The sequence below is a fragment of the Pezoporus wallicus genome, unplaced genomic scaffold, assembly GCF_028554395.1.
Source record: "Pezoporus wallicus isolate ANWC-B61680 ecotype Strahan unplaced genomic scaffold, APGP_CSIRO_Pwel_v1 contig_7073, whole genome shotgun sequence".
Taxonomy (NCBI): domain Eukaryota; kingdom Metazoa; phylum Chordata; class Aves; order Psittaciformes; family Psittacidae; genus Pezoporus; species Pezoporus wallicus.
Window position 1 is genome coordinate 2,079,520 of NW_026641326.1, and position 21,471 is coordinate 2,100,990.

At 44.7% G+C, this 21,471-nt stretch overlaps 1 protein-coding gene across 6 annotated transcripts in view; it reads right to left on the bottom strand.

The window, feature by feature from the left end:
- Window positions 1-21,471, bottom strand: part of FRMD4B (FERM domain containing 4B) — a 138,590-nt gene that overhangs the window by 7,478 nt on the left and 109,641 nt on the right. For all 6 annotated transcript variants that reach the window (XM_057422940.1, XM_057422935.1, XM_057422936.1 and 3 more), the window contains 10 exons: window positions 20,516-20,599; window positions 19,264-19,329; window positions 18,186-18,243; window positions 17,186-17,272; window positions 6,640-6,716; window positions 5,752-5,890; window positions 5,111-5,252; window positions 4,215-4,348; window positions 4,008-4,127; window positions 2,578-2,806 (listed from right to left, as the gene is read on the bottom strand). In XM_057422940.1, the coding sequence (XP_057278923.1) occupies window positions 2,578-2,806; window positions 4,008-4,127; window positions 4,215-4,348; window positions 5,111-5,252; window positions 5,752-5,890; window positions 6,640-6,716; window positions 17,186-17,272; window positions 18,186-18,243; window positions 19,264-19,329; window positions 20,516-20,599 (1,136 nt within the window). The remainder of the gene's footprint in view (window positions 1-2,577; window positions 2,807-4,007; window positions 4,128-4,214; window positions 4,349-5,110; window positions 5,253-5,751; window positions 5,891-6,639; window positions 6,717-17,185; window positions 17,273-18,185; window positions 18,244-19,263; window positions 19,330-20,515; window positions 20,600-21,471) is intronic.

Sequence of the window (21,471 nt, forward strand, 5' to 3'; positions counted from 1 at the left end):
TTTAGACTCATTTATTCATAAAGCTTTACTGCACCAGCCTGGACTCTCACCTTCATACAACACACTACCACTTGCTCAGAAACAGCCTGTCCTTGCTCAGGTTTAGAACAGAGCAGCAGACAAATTAGGCTGGTGATAAAAAGCAGCACTAGAGATAATAAACCCAGAAGAAAAAAACCTGTTCCTAGGCTGTTTCTGACAAGACAGCACTGGGGGGTAAAAAGTCTACATGGACCTCCATGCATGAGGGATAGAAAGCAAGAAGACAGTAGCAGCCAGTTTGTGTATGACACTTGCTTCCTCCATCAGAGCACATGCAATGTATTTTACTCTCCTGCCGTCACGCTTTGCTGAGAGGAAAGGTCTGGTTACAAGAATTTAGTAAATAAAGCAGCTTTTCAACAGCAGCAAAACATCAGGGCTGGCCCCTGCCCTGAGGGGGCTTGTCAGACCACCGAGGATGGGCTGCAGCTCTGCCTGCAATCTGACACTGGGAAAAAACCTTCAGGGGAGTTTATTCACATGAATTTGACCATGTGGTGATGAATGGAAGCGGGCCCACTGCAAGGAGGTTAAAAAAGTCCAACAGCCTAAATCTACACTGGTGGATTCATGTGGGGTCTGCAGTGCTGACATATGGGGCAGGTCTGAATTCAAATCCCAAATCTGCCCACAAAAGGGCAATTTTACACCCCTGCATTACAGAGGAGGTAAAAGAGAGTGGAACATGGGAAGCAGGAGACAGTCCAGGATGTCCTTCACTTCCCATCGCTTGGGGGCTGGGATGAGAATGGCTATGGTTTGATTCAATAAATCAATGTTACTAAGTTGTTATTTCCAAGGAGTCACTCCCCAGATTTACAGATGCAAGTGACTCATCACTGCTCAGCTTTCTGAAACTGAGTACGGCCAGCAATGGTGAAAACTTTCCACCTATAATCAATTATTAAAGCAGAGTTCTGCTTCAGGTAAACAAATACATACTTCAGTGCAAGAGTGAGGAACTGGAACGGAATGCTGCTAACTTAGCTAGCATAAGTATTTGCTGTCTTGCAGTCCCTAGGTGCAGGGAGACCTTCCAAGACAGGGAGTCTATTCCTTTCTGTCTGTGTCTCCCTTCTCGGACAGCAAAGAAGGTTGTCATGTTCCAAATGTTGCAAAATGATGGGCTAAATGTATAAAGACCAACTCCCAAGTTTCTTGTTTGCACAACAGGACAAAAAACTGTCTGCAACAAACAAGTGACTGAATGGATGCTGCCTTCAATAGCTTCCTGGTTTTTACTACACATCACATGTCCCAGGTAATACAGGATCTCCCACAGTTAGTATCCAGATTGGTGAGCAAGAGACTCTAAAAACCAGATGTTTTCCCTCATCTCTGTCAATCAAGAACTAGCTGGGCCACATTAAATAGCAATCATTAACCTTTCAGAATAAGCACTTTGTGATGACAGATAGCCAGCCCAGTGCTGCCGTGGTTTTTGCTGGGTAAGAATCCAAACCAAGCTCTCAGTGGGAATAGGACACAGCAAAGGTTTCTCCAACATAAACCTGGCAGTGTACAGGAGAAGAGTCTCCTCCAGGGAAAATACAAGTTGGCAAGAGGTCTCATCTCAAGGGCCAGTAAGAGGGTATTCAATATAAATAGCAGAAAAATCTGGCATTTTCTTTCCTACTTAGTAATTCTCAAAAAAAACCCCACTAACCTCACAAAACAGCACTTCCTCTGGGACAAATGCAGGAGGGGGGGGAGGAGAAATCAATTAAACATTAACAATTACCCATATACATTCTCCACAGAGAGAGTAAAACGTGTCTTAAACCTGTTAATCCCTACAGAAACTAGATGAGCCTGCAATACCTATGAGCTTTTACCACTCCCAAACTCCTTCAGTTTGAGATGCTAGCAAGTTTTCCATGCTTTTATCCTGTGAAGTAGCAAGAATCTCACCTCCCTTAGGGAAATCACACTTTCAGAATGAAGGGGCCAAAGGTATCTGCTTTCACTGTGCTCATCATTGGCAAATACATTTAGTCAAAAATCTGTTTGCCACTACTTGCATTCATAAACTCTTGAACTTAATTTATCTCTTCCTGGAAATCAGTGATTTTTAATAGAGAAACAAAGTCTTTTGATCTTTATTTCCACAACCCTATAGAAAAAACGCACCTGGTCTATTTTTGCTAGAAGTGAAGCACTGCAGAAGAGAAAGGACAGAGATCTTGCATGTGGCAGCTTAGACATACAACTGCACTCAACACACTGAGTTCAGACACCACATCAGTTTCAGCTGAGATGCTGTTGCCAGAACCTTCTATGTACAGCACCTTCAGCCCATACCAGTACTGGAACGTGTCTGCACTTGTTCCTAGAACTGCAGCTTATCCTGCCCTTAGCCTATAAGCAATGCACTTAGCATATCAGATGCAGTAATTGCTTCTCTTTTTTTCTTATTTAACTGCTTTGCAGAAGATAAAAGCCATATAGAGAAGATGTAAAAAGAACTTGTAAATGAGCCAACTACTGTTTTTTTAATCCTGTTTTCATTAGAACATGGGGAATTCTCTTGTTTACCTGGTAGAGTAAGAGTTGATTTCTGGGTTGGTTTTTTGCCACACTTGATTCTGTATTCATTTATGGAATTTTCTATCTCTTGCAGCTTTTTTACAGCATCAGCGTACTCCTGCTTTCTTTTCTTCTTCACATTCTTGCAGAGGTCTGGCTCACTGGCAAGTTTCTTTGCAGCTTCCACGAGCTTTTGCTGTATGATGAAATTGCTCTCCAAGTCCTGTAAAGCAGGGTCCTGCAAATTCATGAGATGAGTTACTTGCTTGTACTCTGGGCAGAAACTATCAACAAAGTTTACTGAACAGAAGATCTGCTTCTGTGGTAATGAAGTGAACTCTTGAGCACAAAGCACAACAATACCAGTTTATACGCAAGACAATCTCAGCATGCCAAATATTTAGACCTTTAGTGTAAGATTATGAGATCTCTTGAGAAAAGTCCAATGTTTCTCAAGCCTGGGTGACATAAACACCTAAATTCAGGTTTCAACAGCAAAACCTCCTGCTTTGAGTCCAAGCCTAAAAATGTCTGGTCAAAATCCCGCTCTGCTGGAAAAAAGGGAATTGGTATCACCATACCTATGTAACAGGGAGTTGGAGGCTTAGTTGTTTGTAAACAACTTTGAGAAGCTCAAATGAAAGGCACTGTAAAAGTTCTAAGCAATACGTCATTAAATCTGGTCAGGAAGATTTTGCTTCAATAGCATTTAAGCAGTTTACATAAAATCCGTTTGCTGTGAGCCAGGGCAGTGAGTTTTTGGTGAAATACAGATGCAAAGTGCACAACAGCTACATACTACTTGGATGATACAGCTTGTTAACAAATCTCACAAGGAATAAGGGGTAATGGTATGTGTCTAGAAACTGCAGATATCTGAATTACTGTATCTCTTGAGTCAGTCTCTGCCAGCAAAGTTCGTATGAGCTTCTTGAGCAATATAGCGAGCTTTTATTTAGGTGGAACTTGCATTAAGCCAGAGATAAATCTCCTCCTCCTGTCACCTGTCACACAACTATGCTCAGAAGAGATGATTTTGCAAGGGGAAAGTGCACACCCCTGCCACATTCTGGGTTCGAGCGCAATCTCAACACAACACCAATCAATGCTCAAGAGCAGCTCATAGCTATAGGCTGCCGAATGGTGTTACACACCTGCTCTTGTCTAATTACCAGCAAAATGGCTATTAGAATTCAAGCAGTGTAGCCAAATCAAGGGTTCTGGTCAGGGGATTTTAAGGCCTTTTAAAACAGCCAATTTCCTGGTCAATTCAAAGGCAGTATAGCTGAAATAAGGGTAGCACCCATCTACATTTCCTAGCCTATGCAAGCAGCTGCCTCCTCTTTAACAATCAGGGAAGAGCTGGATTATTTACAAGTGGCTTTAGCCACCGGTCTGGCCACCCCACCTCTGCTGAGAAAACAAACTGCAGTGCTCACCTCTTCACTCGGGAGCAGGTTGTCATCCAGCTTGAATGCTGTGCCAACACGTCTCCTGACCTGGGGAGTTTCCTCTCCAGCGCTCAGAGGATACTCCTTGGGCATCTTGCCTGTCAGTTCCTAGGAATAGGAAAGACTCCACATGAAGATCTGAGGGAGAGAAGGGCTCTCACCCACCCTGGACCCAGCATAAGGTACAGTTCTCACCGCCTCTCGCAGGCAGATTTTCTTGAGCTCCTCAACCTTCTGAAGCAGTTCTTCCTGAAGGAGTTTCTCTTTCTTCTTTAGTTCTGTGATTTTCTCCTTCTTTTGTTCCTCACTGACCTCTGAATCCTGAGAGCCTGAAAAATACATGCTCTGTATCACAGGATTGGCAGGTAAAAGCCATTTTTTTTCTGATCAAGTAAGCCGAGATCTCCCCAAAGCAGCCCAGCAAAACAACACATTATTCAAAGCACAATGTCCAGCTCCTGTGTGATCCAGCAAGCAGGCTTTTAGGACATCTGCACTTTTCCAAACCCCCAATATATAAACTTGCATGGGAAGTCCCAAGTATACACCCCAAACCCACCACCCAAAATACAAATCATTGCATTAGTGGTATCTGCAATATACTTGGTATTTTGGCTTTGACTTTGCTATCAAGATAGATGCTTGGGCTTCACATGGAGGCATCTACATGCAGCAGCCAGGTTTCTACCTCCCCTCTTTTCCTCTCCTCCACAGTCAGGGGACAGATCTAAAGTCCATTCCAGAGCTGGGCTTTATTTGGAAACATTTGTCTTCTCTGCTCATTTGTGAGGAAGCTCAGGGCAAATTTCTCCTCAGACTTTGATCAGTCATTCAAGGACTGACTGACTGGTAAATGGTATCAAATTATTCATGGACCAAGAGTATATGGGTGTTATCCAGCCAGCATAGCTTTATTTCCTTTTATTTAGTTACAGGGGAGAAATGGCAGATTATAACACTGATGCCACTCTTCCAGATAGATAACTAATACATGCCTTCGCATATGTCACTGTATTTATGGTCAGCTAGCCTCATTTTCCCTTTTAACATACCCAGTCCCCACTGTACTTCACTACCCATGAAGTATTTACCTGATGAGATCAAACTGCCATTGCTGGCCATAATAAGCTGGTTCTTTGCCTCCAAAGTCGCTAGCTTTGAAACTTTTGGTGTTCCCATGTCTGTCAGATCCATGGCAATGTCATCCAAACTTCTGGCTGAAGGAATTTTTGCCTGCAGGAGTTCGGGAACAAAAAAAATCCAGCCTCATCAAGTTACCTCTAATGACCCTCAGAACATGAAGATGATGTTTCACACCTCATCTGCCACAAAATGAAGGGCTAAAGCAATGCAGGGAGGTGGTGGGGCACAGGGCTGCACTGGCATTCCTGTCCCCCTCTGACCCCACAGCCTGAACCATCTCCCAGCTCAAAATCTCTTTGCTGTTTGCACTGTGTTCAAAATGAACTCCAGACGGAGACAAAAGAAAAAGCAGATTAAACACTGAGATGTGGGAATTCCCTCTTCTGTGATTACACTTCCATAGCCCTTAATTGCAGGCAGGCTAAAATGGATCAAACAACAATAGTGTCTCTAATAGACTGCTCAAAAAGCCGACAAAAAAAGTGTAGTTTTTCTCTGGAAAGTAGTTCATCCATGGAAAAACACACACCAGAGGATATACAGAAAAGGTGTTGAAACTTATGCCACAGCAAAATACCTTACAACTTACTTTGCTTTGCTTTCTGTCCAAGTAAAACTGGTGTTGACTGATTGCCATCACCCAGATGGATTTGATCAGGGACGTGTTCGCATACCAGGTCTGCACCACCAGTTCGCTCTGACTTAAGGTCTTTCTTGACAGTGAAATTCTGAGAGGGTGAAAGGAAATGCAATTTCAAGATAGGTCTTAAAGTCCCAAGTGTCTCTGTTATAACCAGGCAAGGCTCAGCCTTTATTTTAGAGGTTTGAAAACTCAGATTTCCTTCTCAACCACCACCCAGTGCTGCTGCAAAGGCTCTTTCTTCTTGGGAAGGACCTTGTGGGGAAGACACAGGAAAGCACCCTGTGGGTGAGCTCCCACTCTAACCAGCAGTGCTCCTGTGGGGCTCTGAAAGCTCACACTCAGAGGAAGCAGTGCTGCCGAAGTGGAGAGGAGAAGGGGAGCACGAAAGTCATGTCTGGGTCCTGTGCGCTGTGTCCCCAGGTCTCCTGCTGCACAGGCACATTACAGCAGCCTCTCAGGGAAGGGTGTTGCAGTTAAGTGAGCAATGACAAATAGCCCTCCCTCTGCTCCTACAAATCCCTCAGTGGACATCACAGGCAAGCTGAGTGAACACCCAGAGCTGTAACACATCAACAGTCACTCCAGGTTGCACACTATGACCGTGACCTTCCATGCAAGCACTAAGCACTACCTGTCCATCACCACAGCCCAGATCTGACCCCAGTCTGCCCTGCCAGGCGCAGGATCAGGCTCAGTGTTCCAAAGTCCAGAGTAAACTCAGGTCTGTGTTGGATTTCAGAGGCACCTCCCAGCCCATCCGCTAACATGAGATGACAAATCCCCAGTTTGGGTAAAGACTCATCCCACTGCTCCCTCTGCTTCCTCCAGCCTTACCTGTGGGGATCGTGTACTTCCACACCAAATTTCTTGTTACGGAAATAGATGTGTTCCAGCTGTTTCCATTGAAAAAGCTAGGAGAATTGGGAGAGAGATGCAGAATTCTGTCACTACAAGAATCACCAATCTTCTCCCCACAGGAATATGCAATTTCAGCCATTACAATTCCCACACATCTTCATCTATGGCATGGACTCGGCAACAACAACATGCCAAACATCCATTAAAATAAGCACATACACATAAATATATAGGATGTCCCTTCAGTAATTTCACACTTTTACAGACAATGCACTGCAGACTGAGTATTTTGCCCATGACATCTGCTTCCATCAATAGCACACTTAACTTCACTGCTACGAGCTCACAGAGATCTTGGGAGGGCACCTAAAGTCCTTTTCTCTCCAACCGAATGCAAAAATCTCTGTACAAAGTAATTGCATACACACCTATCTCTTCCCTCGGTCACAACATCCCCAGGGAACAGCAACAACTCAGGGATAACCAAAACCTTTCTCTTGTGAAGACACTGGGTGAGAAATTTAGCGTGACACTTTGGAGTAGGGGTACAACACATGCAGAGACAGAGCAGCTATGGGAGGCAGCCACCCCCAACACGTACTTCTGGCAGGAAACCACAGATTTCCTGCAAAGTGCCAGCTGGGAGAAGAGCTCAAAGTCAACCAGGGCTTGGCAGCTGCACCTGTGGGATCAGGATTGCATAGGAATCTGCTCCCTCTGTGCACCAGCATTAGCCACCCTCTGGGGATGATCCATCAGGGGCTGCACATTCCCAGCATGGCTTTGGCGGAGCTGCTCCCAGCCCCTTGGCGCAGGTTGCTGCAGCAGCAGCAGCATCTTCTATCCCCTTTCCAGCAGTAACAGGGTACATGGGTGCACACCGAGACCTGTCCGGGTGTCCCCAGGGATGTCACCTGAAGATGACGGGGTGCACAAGTGCAGCAGCACACGCTGCAGTTCACAGCTGGCTGCTCTCCAGAGCTGCAGCCCACACGTTGGTACCTGAGGTACTTCCACCCAGGCTGGGCAGGCAGGGCCAGCGTGAAGTGGGAGAGCTCGGCTTGCAACATCACTGATGCATCAAGGCACCCGGGCCATCACAGCAACAGCCTTCAGGGGTGCAGCCACCACACCACAAATCCCAGGACACACGACATTCCCTCCACCAAAATCAAACACGTCCTGCTCTGATTATGGAAGAGCTTCAAGTTGTGTAAAACATTACCTATGAAAGTGTGCTGCATATGAAATAATTAATACAGGTTGTAAATTAAACATAACCCAGTGTGTGTGTTTGCGGGGAAGCCTGGCTCTTCCAGTGACCTTTTCCCTGTGTTTAGTTAAAGCTTTCCTTTTTAGTACTACCATTTATCTTTAGATCCTGCTAAATGAGAAATGCAGCAATGGGAAATGACATTTACTTCAACTAATAAGTCATCTTCTAGAAGATCATGGACTCTGCTGCTTAAGTACGTTTACTTTTGTATCGAAGGCACCCTGCCCAGTCACACTGCTTTCAGAAGCAGAACTCTTTGCAGTTTGGCATTAAACTTTTCAATAAATACTTTAAATAAAAAATAAAAACTTCAATTTTTTTTTTAAATAAATCACAAAGCAAGCAGCTCACTGTCTGTCAGGACACTGAGCAATAATAGCACCCATGGGTGCTCCAGCACACAGGGACCCCCGACACGACCCCATGAGCTCATCCTCCCCGCACTCACCTCCCCACATCACCAGCTCCTTCGGGAAGCATCAAGGCCGACATGAGCAGAGCAGAGCAGTGCAGGAGGCGGCTGCCGAAGCCATCCCTCCCGGCCGGCGGACACGGCCGTGCCGGTGCCGCTCCGGCTTCACCTCCCACTGCTGACACACGCCTGACATCACCGCCTCTCCCGGCAGCGGCGCCTCCCGACCCGCCCTTTCCCCGGGATAAAGGGAAAACCCAACGGAGGGGAGAACACGGGGGCTGTACCGAGGAGCTGCGCCCCTTCAGCACACCTTGAGGACTTGCGGGGTGCTGAGGTGGGAGCCGGCATGGCGAGGGGGCTGCAGAGGGTGGTTAGCCCCCGAGTCCTCACCCTGCCTGCGTTGACTCATGCCGAGAGGCAACAGGTTCGACCAGAAGCATCGTGCGTGTTCCCGCTCCCACGCTCGTAAAAGCGATGGGCGTGCTTCAAACATGACCTCTGGAAAAGGAACTGCCTCGCTGCCTCTTATCGGGTTGTGGGTGATGACTCCCCCCCATCCCCTGTATCACTTCCTCTGGGTTTTTCCCCTCCGGACGCGCTTGGCATTCCCGAGGGCCTCGGGAGAAGGGGTCACCTGTCTTAAGGGCAGTGGGGTGAAGAGGGTCACATCTGGCATGGAATAAAACACTGCTTCCCCCCACCTTAAGCAGCCTTCTGTCCAGGCTGAGGGATACACCAGCACTCCTGCCATGAGGAGCTGCCTGTGCAAACCAAACACCAGCCCCCGGTGAGACGCATCCCTGATCATCCCTTGTGCTGAGAAGGAAAAACTAATCCCTTTGCATTTGTAAGAAAAACCTGCATGGAATTGCCTCAGGATGTGGGTAGAGCTTTGCCCCATTTCCTCCCCACCCTGTGAGATCCATCCCAGGCCAAGAAGGAGCTGACAGGCGCCCCAAGCATTTGCAACCAGGTACGTTCAACACAAAGACATGTAGGACAGCGAAAACTCCAGCTCCACACGCCCCCCCCCCCGCTGCTCTGAGGCAGGAGGGATGGGGAAGTGGTGGTTGAAATTCTATACAGAGGGCACATTCTGTTCTTACGGACTTAAAAGTGCCCCATCCTTAAGCTATCCCACTTCAGAACAATTCCTTAGCAATCATCTCCTCTAACAAACCCTCCTGCAGTCGGGTCCTTAAAACAAAAGGCCAATGGACTAGTAATATTTATGTAACTGCACTTCAAAATAATCATGAATTAAGGTATTAATGAGTTTCGACCTAACGTGTCTGTGGATTCATGGAGACAAAAGAAAAAGAAGGCCTCAATACAAACACGGCTAAAAGAAAGAGAGTAATAAAGAATAAAGCAGAATAAGCCAAATGAAATTCTATAAACTCCCTCCAATAAAATTATCCTAAATTGCGGTCAAAAGGCAATCCTCATACTGTCACTGCACTAGTTTTCCTCCTCCCTTCAAATACTCCTTAAGACATATTTCTAAATCATTCCTAATTTCAATCTTATCTAAACTATATGCATATTAAAAAGACAATAGAGTTGTAAAACAAAGTCTGAAGCTGGTTTTTGAGGCTGGAAGAACAATTAGGAATAATTGCAATGTTTTTGTGGAAGTTTGGCAATGTACATACTCTTTAACCAGATGATTAGGTCCACCCGAGCTAATGAATGTTTTCTTAATAGCCTTCCCATCCATTTAGATTGCCGGATCTTTAAAGGCTCCTGAAGACTCCTAGTGAGAATAGCTAGGGCTGCAAGTCCGACTGACTCTACAGGCAGAGTTTGGCCTCGCCAAGGTTTGATTTCTGTGTCATTCTGGACAAGGCAGAGGAGGTACAAAACTCTGATCGCACCTCATGGAGTTTTAAGCTTCTTCTATTTCAACTGTGATCCTCCCCAAGATACTACAGAACGCTGAGAAAAAAGGTATCGCCCTCCTAACCCTCTTTCCCATACAAAAAGAGCCGTAATTGCAGTCTAACAAGACGCAAACCAGACACAGACAGCTTAAGCAGTGAGACACCTTAATAAAAGAAGCAGCTGGGTTTTTACCTGGCTGATCTCGCATCCAGTTTTGAATAAAAGGCAAGTTTGTCTGGGCCTGACAGCAGGAAAACGGCCCCATCAGTACTGAAGGCAGGAGCTGGCAGAGCCCCTCCCTTGAGAGGCATGTAAGAGGGCTGCTCAGGGGCCCTCTGCTTAATATTCCTATCAGCATGGTGCATCTTGTTTGAAAAACATGTATTTTCTTTTCAAATGGGTAAAAATCCCCTTAAAAGCTGGCTGCAGGGGCTGTGTGTCCAAGCACTGCTGTAGTACCAGCCTCGGGCACCACACGTGCCAGGGTTGTACCTAGGATGTTTCCAAGGTTGATGGCAAACTCTGACCCACGAGCTAAATTACCCAGATCTCTGCATTTCCACCCACTGGGTAAGACTGGTGTGGAAGCACAAACCATGCTGCAGCATTCACAGCCTTTCCCTCGGGAAGCAAATTCAAAGCACCTCGTGGTACGTGCGGTGCCTGTAAGGAGGTTTGCCAACCAGCACTCCAGGAGCAGGCTGGGAACAGCAATCTCCAGACAAATCTGGCAATTCAGACCAAGGAAACATAAAAGATTCCTGCCCACAGGAATGCACCCCACCCCGATGAAGGAAATTACCACCCTGGCGGCAACACTGGCAGAAGGGCTGTGTTTCAGCCCCTCCGTCTGCAGTCTGGCATACTACCTTCAACTGAAATACTATTCTATTATTAGCATTATTAGTATTAATTTTTATTATTTTTCTTGGGCTTTTTAACTGCTATGCCTGCCCATGGAGGGAAGCACTGGAGATGGCAGAAGAGCCAAACTGCCCCACCTGCAGCAACTTCTAAGAGAAGGAGGCAGACAGCTCCCACCTGTGCCAGCATTAATTGGCAGAGCTTACCCAGAGGCATCCTTCATCTCTTGCATATTAAGACAGTCCTCTAAAGAAAACTCTTCAATCACATTTTTTCCTAATTGATTATGCCTGATTCTCACTAGCATTGGCATTAATGAGAGACCTTTCAGCACCAAACTGCCTCAAAACATGCATGTTTTGGGGCAGGTGACACTCAACTTTCCACATATCTGGAAGGAACTGAATTTTAGAGCAGTCTTGTAACAGCTCCGTGTTTATTTTAAGTAATTATGCAAGCTTAGTATCTTACATCTAAATCAATGCCTTCCACTTGGTGAGAAATAAACACTGTAAAAGAAATCTCTGCCTAATGAGATCCACCTGCTGAGAAGCCTATACAAATACTGTTGTGTTCTGAACCATTCAGCAAAGCAGGACAGCAAATTTACATTAAGCAAAGATTCTCCAAGGGAAAACTTTCAGCATCAGCTCTTAGTATACGTAGAATTCAAAGGAAAATGTCATAATACCTCCTGCAAGCTTAGGAGTGTTGTATCCCAACAAAGAGGAAGTCAAGCAAAAATACTAGGAGGTTTGTGTGGATGAACAAGGAGGGCCTGGACAAACTCAAACACAAAAAGGAAGCCTACCAAGGGTGGAAACATGGATGCATTGCCTGGGAAGAATACACAGAAATTGTCTGAGCAGCCAGGGATCAGGTTAGGAAAGCTAAAGCCCTGATGGAATTAAATCTGGCCGAGGACATCAAGGGCAACAGGAAAAGCTGCTGTATGTACCTTGCTGATAAAAGAAAGACTAGAGAAAATGTAGGCTATCTCCACAAGGAAATGGGAGACCTGTTTACCTGGGGTATGGAACCTGAAGATGTATGGGATGAGATGCACCCACAGTTCCAAGGAACTAGTGGAAGAAGTGGATAAGCCACATATCCATCATATTTGAGAAGTCACGGCAGGCCAGTGAAGTTCCCACTGACAGGAAAAGGGGAAACACAACCCTCATTTTTAAAAAGGGAAAATAAATGAGACTCAGCAAACTACAGACCGGTCAGTCCCACATTGCTGCCTGGCAAGAGCATGGAGAAGATTCTCCCTGAAACTATACTAAGGTACACTGAAAACAACGTGACTGATGACAGCCAACAGGGCTTCACTAAGGGCAAACTGTGCCTGACAAATATAGTGGCCTTTTACAATGGGGTTACAGTGTTGGTGGGTAAGGGAAAAGCATCTGATGCCATCTGCCTGGACTAATGCAAAGCATAAGATGCTGTCCTGCATGATATCCTTGTCTCTGTACTGGAGAGACATCAATTTAATAGATGAGCCACTTGGTGGATAAGGAACAACCTGGATGGTTGCTCTCCTCAGAGCCCTCTTTTGTCCAGGAAGCACCTGGAGGTGTTCCTCTCCTATGAAGACAGACTGAGAGACCTGGGTTTGTTCAGCTTGTTCAGAGAAGGCTCTGGGGAGACCTTAGAGCAGCTTTGCAGTACCTAAAGTAGCCAGCAAGAAAGCTTTTACAAAGGCAGGTAGGAATAGGCAAGGAGGAATGACTTTAAACTGAAAGAGGTAGATTTAGATAAGATATTAGGAAGCAGCTCTTCCCCATGAGGGTAGTAGGACACTGGCACAGGGTGCCCAGAGAAGCTGTGGCTGCCCCATCCCTGGCAGTGCTCAGGGCCAGGTTGGACACAGGGGCTTGGAGCTACCTGCTCTAGTGGAAGGTGTCCCTGCCCATGGCAGGGGGATGGAAATAGATGACCTTTAAGGTCTGTTCCAACCCAAAACATTCTATGAGAAATGTTACCCATTTCAAAACTAGTGTACTCTAACAAAAGCACTTCTGAGAACATAATGTATTCAAGACAACCAGCAGCAGAATTGAACTCTTTGTAAATCTGAAACAATACCATTGCAAGATAAGTCCTTCTCTTCAGATATTATAGCTCATTTATTACCAGGGAGTTGCCCACAGAAACACAATGAAGTGGGAGAACAAGTCCAAAAGCGAGCAAGCTGCCTTCTCAAATTCCCATCCCTCAGAGGATCACCACATGTTGGCTGGATGCAGAATAAACTCAATTCATTCCCTAATACACGCTCCATAAACAAAATGACGCATTGTTTATCTCAACCACGAGAAGGATAGGGACAGAGATACAAGGGAGATCCACTCTGTTTTGAAATTACAAATGAAGTCCTGGGACCTGTTTTATGCTTTTCCTAATTGATTCAGAGGAGACTGGGGACAGGATCTTGGCATACCACCCCACAGCAAGCAGGAGGCATTTCTCCAAGCAGAAGGCATCTCATGGTGTTAACTGCACCTGAAGGGAGAATGTTTGCAAAGCAGCAGGACTGCAGGGTTAATCCCAGCTGAAATCTGAACATGGCTTGCCAAACCCAGTCTTTCTTATGCCCTATGAGGGTTATAATCAGCTATGCTCAGTGTAACCTCCACCCAGTCCACAGTCACTGCTTTTATCTACATAGAAAAAGACAATTTTCATAAATGACACAAAAAAAATAATTCTTCATTTTCAGTCTATTCCAGAGGTGGAGCACAATGCTTCCCTTGGTGCCTATCAGCTCAAAGTCTCACGTGAGGAGTACACCAACGGGCTTGCTTTGCTACAAACCACTTCCAAAGCAATACAAGCTTTCAGGAGTGACTTACTCCTCCAAACCATCTTGGGTCAACCAGCAAAATATTAATAGCCAGACTCAGACCTCCCCAGCCAGCTTTGCATGGACAGACAGCCATGGCAGGTTCTCCTGGTCCAGCCCCGAGTTAACACACTGTCCTCTCCGACAACACACATTCCCCTCATGCATGACTGACAGTACACGTGCAAGCATTGGCAAGGCTGGGCGATACCGATCTGGAGATTGCTTCATCCAGGTCTGTCCTACAAGTTGTTTCCTGTGAAGAGTTCTCAGCCTTGGACTTCACACAACACTGTTGATCCAATAACAAAATCTTGGGATAACCACTGCGCTCCAAGGCTCGTATTTAGGTCTCTTTGCCTAAAGACCTACTTGGATAAAGCGGAAAGATTTCACTTTTTGTGGAGGATGGTTTTATTTGTTGGGATTTAGCTGACACTGCATTAATGAGTGCAGTTAATTTTTCATATATTTTTTATTATTATTATTTTTTAAATCCTATTCTGAATATGGACTTGGCTCTTACCAAATGCCTGTGATGAACACATTAAGCAAATGTAGCCATTAGCACTACAGAAAATACACGAGGAGCAGAATAAACCCCCCTGGTGTGAACTCAGCTGAAGTACAGGCACCAATTCCTGTTCAAAGCCTCCCACCTGAACCTCAGCAGCTTTCACACTGTTGCCAGTATCAGAAAGGTCTGCACACACAGAGATCAGCTGTATCTTTAAAATTAGGAAAGACCAGCTTAGCCTCCCTTAGACTTGGACTCAGCCTTTCCCTTTCACTGTGTTAATCAGCTGCTTGTATATTTAAACATCACTAACTGAAAAAGTGCACAATAAGGATGCTCTTTCCCAGATGGCTAGGGATAAACATAACAGCACTTTTGATCCACAGTATAAACACCAAGATAACACCAGCACATGGCAGTTATGAGTTTGGCTTCATCCTGCAAAGCAAAGCAAGAAAATTCTGCTAAATCCAGCAGAAGTGGCATCTCTTCTCCAAGAGACAGGCATAGTTTATATGCCTACTCCTCTCTTGCCTGCTGCTTTGGAAAAGGACTGTGCTTGCTAAACTCCTCAAGAGATTCAGGCAAGCTATACAGACTCTCTTCTCTCTCTGAAATGTGTTCTGATACAAAACAACAATACGAGTTAAAGGAAACTTCTGTGTGCTGCATCAGTGAAATAAAGAGCAGCATCCAACATTTTAACTCCAAAACCAAGTCTGGATGTGGGTGTCTCTCTACACCCAGCATCTGCTTTTCCTCTGAAGGTGATCTGATGCCCATGATTTCCATGAATCATGTCAGAAGTGCATTTTGTATTTCAAACCCTGAAACACATCTTTTGTATAAAGAAACTGTATGTAATGTATGGCATATTTAGCCATACATTAAAAGTTGTCATGACTCAGGACAACCTGTGGGCTTAAGTAATTTCTGTCCCCTCCTGTTGACACCAGACACGAACCCGTAAGGATACTACAGCCATATCCAGCCCCACTTTTTCAATCACCTTATTGGCATTATACCTTCCCTTTGCATTCAGGCTCCTCTCTTCCACCTTTCCTTTTAATCACTATTCCCTGTAGACAACTGTTATAATTTCCATTGTAACACTTCCACTGCAGAGGTGACCTTTGGCTTTTATTTTTTCTTAAACACAGCCCAATTCAAAGGCAACGCCTTGTCACTAACTGTACAGGGTGTGATTTGGCATCTGGGCCCTGCTGACCTTAAAAACTTCTCTTAATCTGCCTGGTTGATGTTGTAAACTGAAATCCCACAAGCACAAAAACTGTTTGGCAAAGCAATGCTTCTTGCCAGGCAGGCTGCACTTTCTTGGACAGCCCTGATGGTCACAGCTGGACAGCTTGGCTAGAGAACGGTATGTGTTTGACCTGACCAGAAAATCTTGTGGATGTTGCCTAAAAGCAGTGCTGAAGAGCAAGAATAGCTCCTTGATGCCTTCACTTGACAATCAATGGCTGCATTAACGTTGACTTGATTTTCTAGGGTTCCCCTTTTGTCATGTGGAACAGGCGTGGTAAAACAGGCTTGGGATGAAACTTTGTGCTTTACTAAACAAAGTAAGGACATACGAGTTCAACCTTGGACACATAGGTATAAAAATACACCGTAAGAAACCAAGTCATAGCCTGCTCTGGAAAAAAAGACGACCAAGCTGGAAGCTTGAAGGGGAATTATTCATGAGAAGGAAGTTTCGTTAAGCTGTGTTTTCTGGCACAAACACACTAAACAATATCATTTTGCGAATGTAAAATTCCCTGGCAGGAAGCACACACTTCATGTGAACTCCTGCCCAGATCATTCCTGGAGAAGAACAACAGCAAAACCCCAGGTCTTCATCTCCTCACACCTCAGATGTTTCAATGAAGACATGACCAGAAAGAAACCGCCCAGACCAACAGCGTGGCTCCCGCACGTGCAGTCCTGGTTCTTCCCCGCAGCCAAGTGCGTTAGATAGCACTTCAAAGACTTTTAGGGCTCAGCTCTGTCACAGGGAGATGAATGCAGCTACAGGACTGGGCAAGCTCCCAACACATCGTGTGCTTGAGCTGCACGAGAGGTTTCCAAGGATGGCAGCAGGAGCCTGCTAGGGCTTGCTGATGGGGGCTTTGAGGGAGCCAGCAGTGCAATACAGGACCCTCTGCCCTGTTTAAACAACAAAGCAGGCTGCTGGCAGAGCTCACTCTGAAGGAGAGCAAGGGGGCGGAAAAAGAGAAGAGCAACCTCCAGTATTTGGCATTTACTCTAAATCCCCCTTACAATTCATTGCATCATGGAAACATACAGTTGCCTAAGCAGGCCTACAGTTTCCAGCAGTTCCCCTTGTATTTCACAGATATCAGTGGAGCCTTTTATCACTTCACACACAAAAAACACCTATGAAAGCCAAGTGAAAACACTGCTTGAGTACAAGACCTTTAGGTTTGGATTTGCAGAAACCCAGTTGCTTCATACTTGGATAGTTATCCCTGCAGGCTGCCAAAATTCCTGTCCAGACTTTCTCGAGACAAACTCAAGACAACACATAAGCCAAAGCTCCCAAAGGGAGTTTTCACTATCTGTGTGAGGGGACTGCTACTGCCTCAGTGCCAGCGGAATTCTCCTTTAGCCTCCAAGCCTTGGTCATTTACTCTGACATGTAACACTATCCCACCTACCCCTCAAAAAATAAATCAGATGAAAAGAACTTACTTTTCTGGGTTGAACTTTGTCTTGTAAGTCGTACTGGCCTATTCCTTTGCAACTTAGTCCAAGCCACCACGGGATTCTTTGTTTATCCTGAAAAATGGACATCTACGTGAACCAAGAGCTACTTCAGAATTACACAATACGGGAGTCCAGCCCATTTCTTTCTGTGACAAGTACAAGTAGGTATGGAACACAGACTGTTTTGCAAACAAATTTACGTGGAGTGGGTTGCTGGAGTGAATGTGGAAACTTTCTCCCCCTGCCTTCTGAGGCAGAGGTAAGAAACTGGGTTGTGGTTGTGCATAGTGGACAAAAGAAAAGCTACAGTGCTGCTGAAACATCGTGGTGTCACTCGTTGTAGGAGTGGCTGTGAGGGGGAAAGGATATGGGATAGAAAAAACTGTGGCCAACGACTGCATCCGCTAAATTCAGGCACAGCCAGCCACAGGAGCAGAGAACAGCACAAAACATCAGCTTCTTGGGTACCCCAGTCATGGCCATGACTCAAAGAAAGGAGACATCATCTCTGCTGAGCTCTTCTGCACAAAGCACTTAGGCCCAGGCTCTGCTCTACAAATGGGAATAAACAGTGTGTTTCCATCAGCCTCCAAAAGTATTTCTCAGCATTTCTCCACTAGTTACCTGCCGTTACAAGTAGTCTTTTCTACACTGTATTTTTTTCCTAATCTTGATTTGAAATGTCTCTGGGGAAACTATTAACTGCTTTGGATCTAGACGTGTTACCCAGTTTAATTAAGATAAGAATTTAGCTCCTGATAGGATTAGAAAAAGTTTTACAAAGATTCCTTTCCATTTTCTGTAGCACATAATACTGCTCTCTGGAAACAATTCTTAAAGAATAATGAAGGGGGAAAATTACAGAGGTTGAAAAATGCAGGGTTTAATACTGACAGAAGGGTACTGAATCATCAAACTATTCCTACAGGAATGTAATCACAGGCAATAAGCTGAGCAATCACACTATCTATGGGCATTTACTAACCTTTACTCCATAGTAATGAACTCCATATGTTGGCAAAGCTTCCACAACTTTCATGTACCTGTAGACAGATTTATAGCATATCAGATCATTTTCTCTGGAGGGAACAACATCTATTAACATATTTTTTTCACACATACATTCAGGACATGTCATTTACCATTTATCATATTTTGAAGATCTTAATAATTGAAGGCCCATGTTTTCAGAGAAAAACTTAGCATTCTGGCTCGAGGAAAGATGTGATATTTTGGCACAGCTAAAGCAAATGGAAAATCATACTACAAAATATTCAATCTCCTATCAGAAGGTCAAAAACAAAGTAAAGACTCTGAATTGAACAGAAGAGCCTTTTAGGAAATATTGATAGTAAAGACCTGCTCATAATTATTCCATTATGGTGCTCTGGTTGCAATGGATAGCCTCCAAATGAAAGTGTTTACGCAGTTGTACCACTGTTTCTTGAGGCAATTCAGGCAACTTTTTCCCTTGTTCCTCTTGAAAGAAGCCCCTGAATTACTGAAGCAGTTACAGGCATCGAGGTACATGAGGAAAACAAGTTGCCTACATTGTACAACCACGGCTATCACCTCAAACACAGCACACTGCATTTGCCTGTAGGAAGTACAGTAATATTAACAGTGAATTAAAAATAAAGTTGCACAGGCTCTGTATGCATCTTGGGAGACCTTGTTCTTCTGAGAGCCAAATTCTGAACATGTCAACAAACATGCATCTGGTTTTTTACTAGGGCTAAGGTAATACCTGCCCTTAAAGAGTTTGGTGTGAAAACTAATTGATAGCAAGCAGGGTATAGCAAAGACCCTTCCAATAAAGTAAGGTCCAGATAACTGCTTTTATGTTTGAGGTATCTGAAAATGTAAACAGACAACCTTCACTGCCAGCCTGTGAAAATGAAACTTCAAATAACTTCACTTTGCAATATAACTCAATAAGAAACAAAATGGTAAAGCTCGCATGCAGTAATAACCAGAACATGCTGCACCGGCATTACTCAACAAAAAAGAAATAAAGGGAAGTAAAAATATCCTCTTGACAAGTTAACAAGTGTCATACTCACTGAACAATGGCTTGTCCTCTGGTCAGACCTTTAATCTGTCTGTAATGCTCGATTACTCTGTCCTCACTGCAAACCAAGCACAAAACCCAATTTAGAGGCTCAGTGACTTTTCTCATGTGTGGCGGCATCTGTGGCAGCTCAGGCGCCTGCTCAGCATGCAGAGGAGTGCCCCTCTGCACATTTCACACTCTGCTTTACATTCTGCTTCTTACTGATGTCTTTCCCACCCTTCATTAGGCAGCGTGGAAGCCGCCTGGATGATCCCCACCATCCCATGCCATGCTCCAGACTAATTAACAAATCGTTTCAGATCAGCCTGTGCTGCTGCAGATGCTGCTGCAGAATAATGGTACTAATTGTATAAATCTATTTTCACGTTCTAACAGACCAAAGCTTCAAAGGATGGTTAATGCTACCCATGTAAGACAAAAGAAGTTAAACCAGGAATGTTTTCAGTCCTGTGTATTTTCTCCTTTGACACTTTATAGGTGGGAAAAAATACAGACTTGTCAGCAATGACTTTCTTGCGTTTTTCCCTCATATACTTCAACATTTTGTTTTAGCGGAAGGTGAAATAAAATATGCATTTAAGTGTCACACACTTGAAAACAAAGAAAAACCCAGCAGGATTCATTCTATTTATTCTGAAAATCATAAGCAGGTACTGGTACACTGGAAAAATTCATCAGGTACACATCAAACCTAAAGAAAATGAAACAAACGAGGGAGTCAAACTTGCACAGAGGGCATCGACTCCAAGGAAACAATATTGTTGATCCATCCCAAATGCTCTGTTCCTTTACAGAAGGTTTAAGCCACAAAACTGGACCTTTCTTTTTTCAGCTTTTCCAGCTTATTTTCTCCCCACTGTCCTGTTGGGAAGGGCAGCTGGGTGGGCATGTGGCAGCCAGCCAAGGTCAACCCACCACAGAGGCTCCTCTGTGTGATGGGTGAAGAGCAAGGGGCTCTTTGCAAACCCAGGCTTGGCTGGAGTTCAGATTTCAGCTCTTTCTAATGCATGGTCCCCACATATTCTGATCAGTCAGTTTCTGATCCAGCAATTTAATCTGAGCAAACTTTCAATGAGGGATTTGCATCAGATCTTGCATAATTTATGACCTAGAAACTGGAAATGCTTGAACATAACTCCAACTCCTATATTATACAGGCTGAAAACTTGGCAAATTGTTTAGAAGTGATCTTGTCATTACCACTCATAGCAATGACTGACATTTTAAATTCAGTAGCTCACCAGTAAGCGAGTGACGGATGCTCCTGCAGTGTCCTGGTAGGAAAAACAGGCAGTGTCTTCAAGTCCTTCCTAGTGTTTTCATCACTAAAAACCAAAAATGGCAGAGTCACTGTCAGTGAATCATGGATGCAATCATAAGCTTTGGCAGAAAGAAAGGGTTGTATTTGCTACCCAGGAACACGGTACATTGCCCCATATCAGGCTGTCACAGCAACGTAACTCTATAGGCCCTCTCACATGGCAGTGATGTATATGGTGTCATGCAGGCTCCTGTTGTAATTCATTATGCAGACACGTGATGCTCAGGCCACTGAGGCGGGAGCGCCGTATCAATATTTATTTTCCACACACTCACTCTATTTGCTGAGTGCAGAACGAGCCCTGAAAGGGCTGCAAAAGGAAAAGCCTCTGCCCAAAAGCAAGTCCAAAGGTGCTAAGTTTTGCTCTATCTTCAGCTAAAATCCTACCGCTGGACAATAATTATCATGAAGCAGTATGGTACTTGTCAAATCTCAGAGTTTAACACTGATCCACTACAAAACAAAGGGTTTCAGTTCATACACTTCAAGATATTTTCACTGAAAACAGTTCTCCTGGGCTGCTCACTCTACAGAAAGGTTAAATATTTTGGACTCCAGACCCTGCCTGGAATGTAATAAAAGGGGTTGAAACATGCGACTGCAATTTGTCACCAAAACCCAGCTGGATACTGATGCCTATAAGGAGGTTTTTAAATAAAACGGTTAATGTTTTCTCCTTATATGCTCCATTAATTTATCAGCTGAAACGTGCATGCCTCATTTCTGCAGGATTTCTGCGTGCCTTCGCAGCAGCGCCAGCAAGCACCAACACGACTTTTCTATGTGAAGAATGCACCAGTCACATCCATCAGCACCTGCCTCAACTTTTGCATCCAGGCTTTCCTTGAAGATGCTTTTCTGCTTCTAACCTTTGTT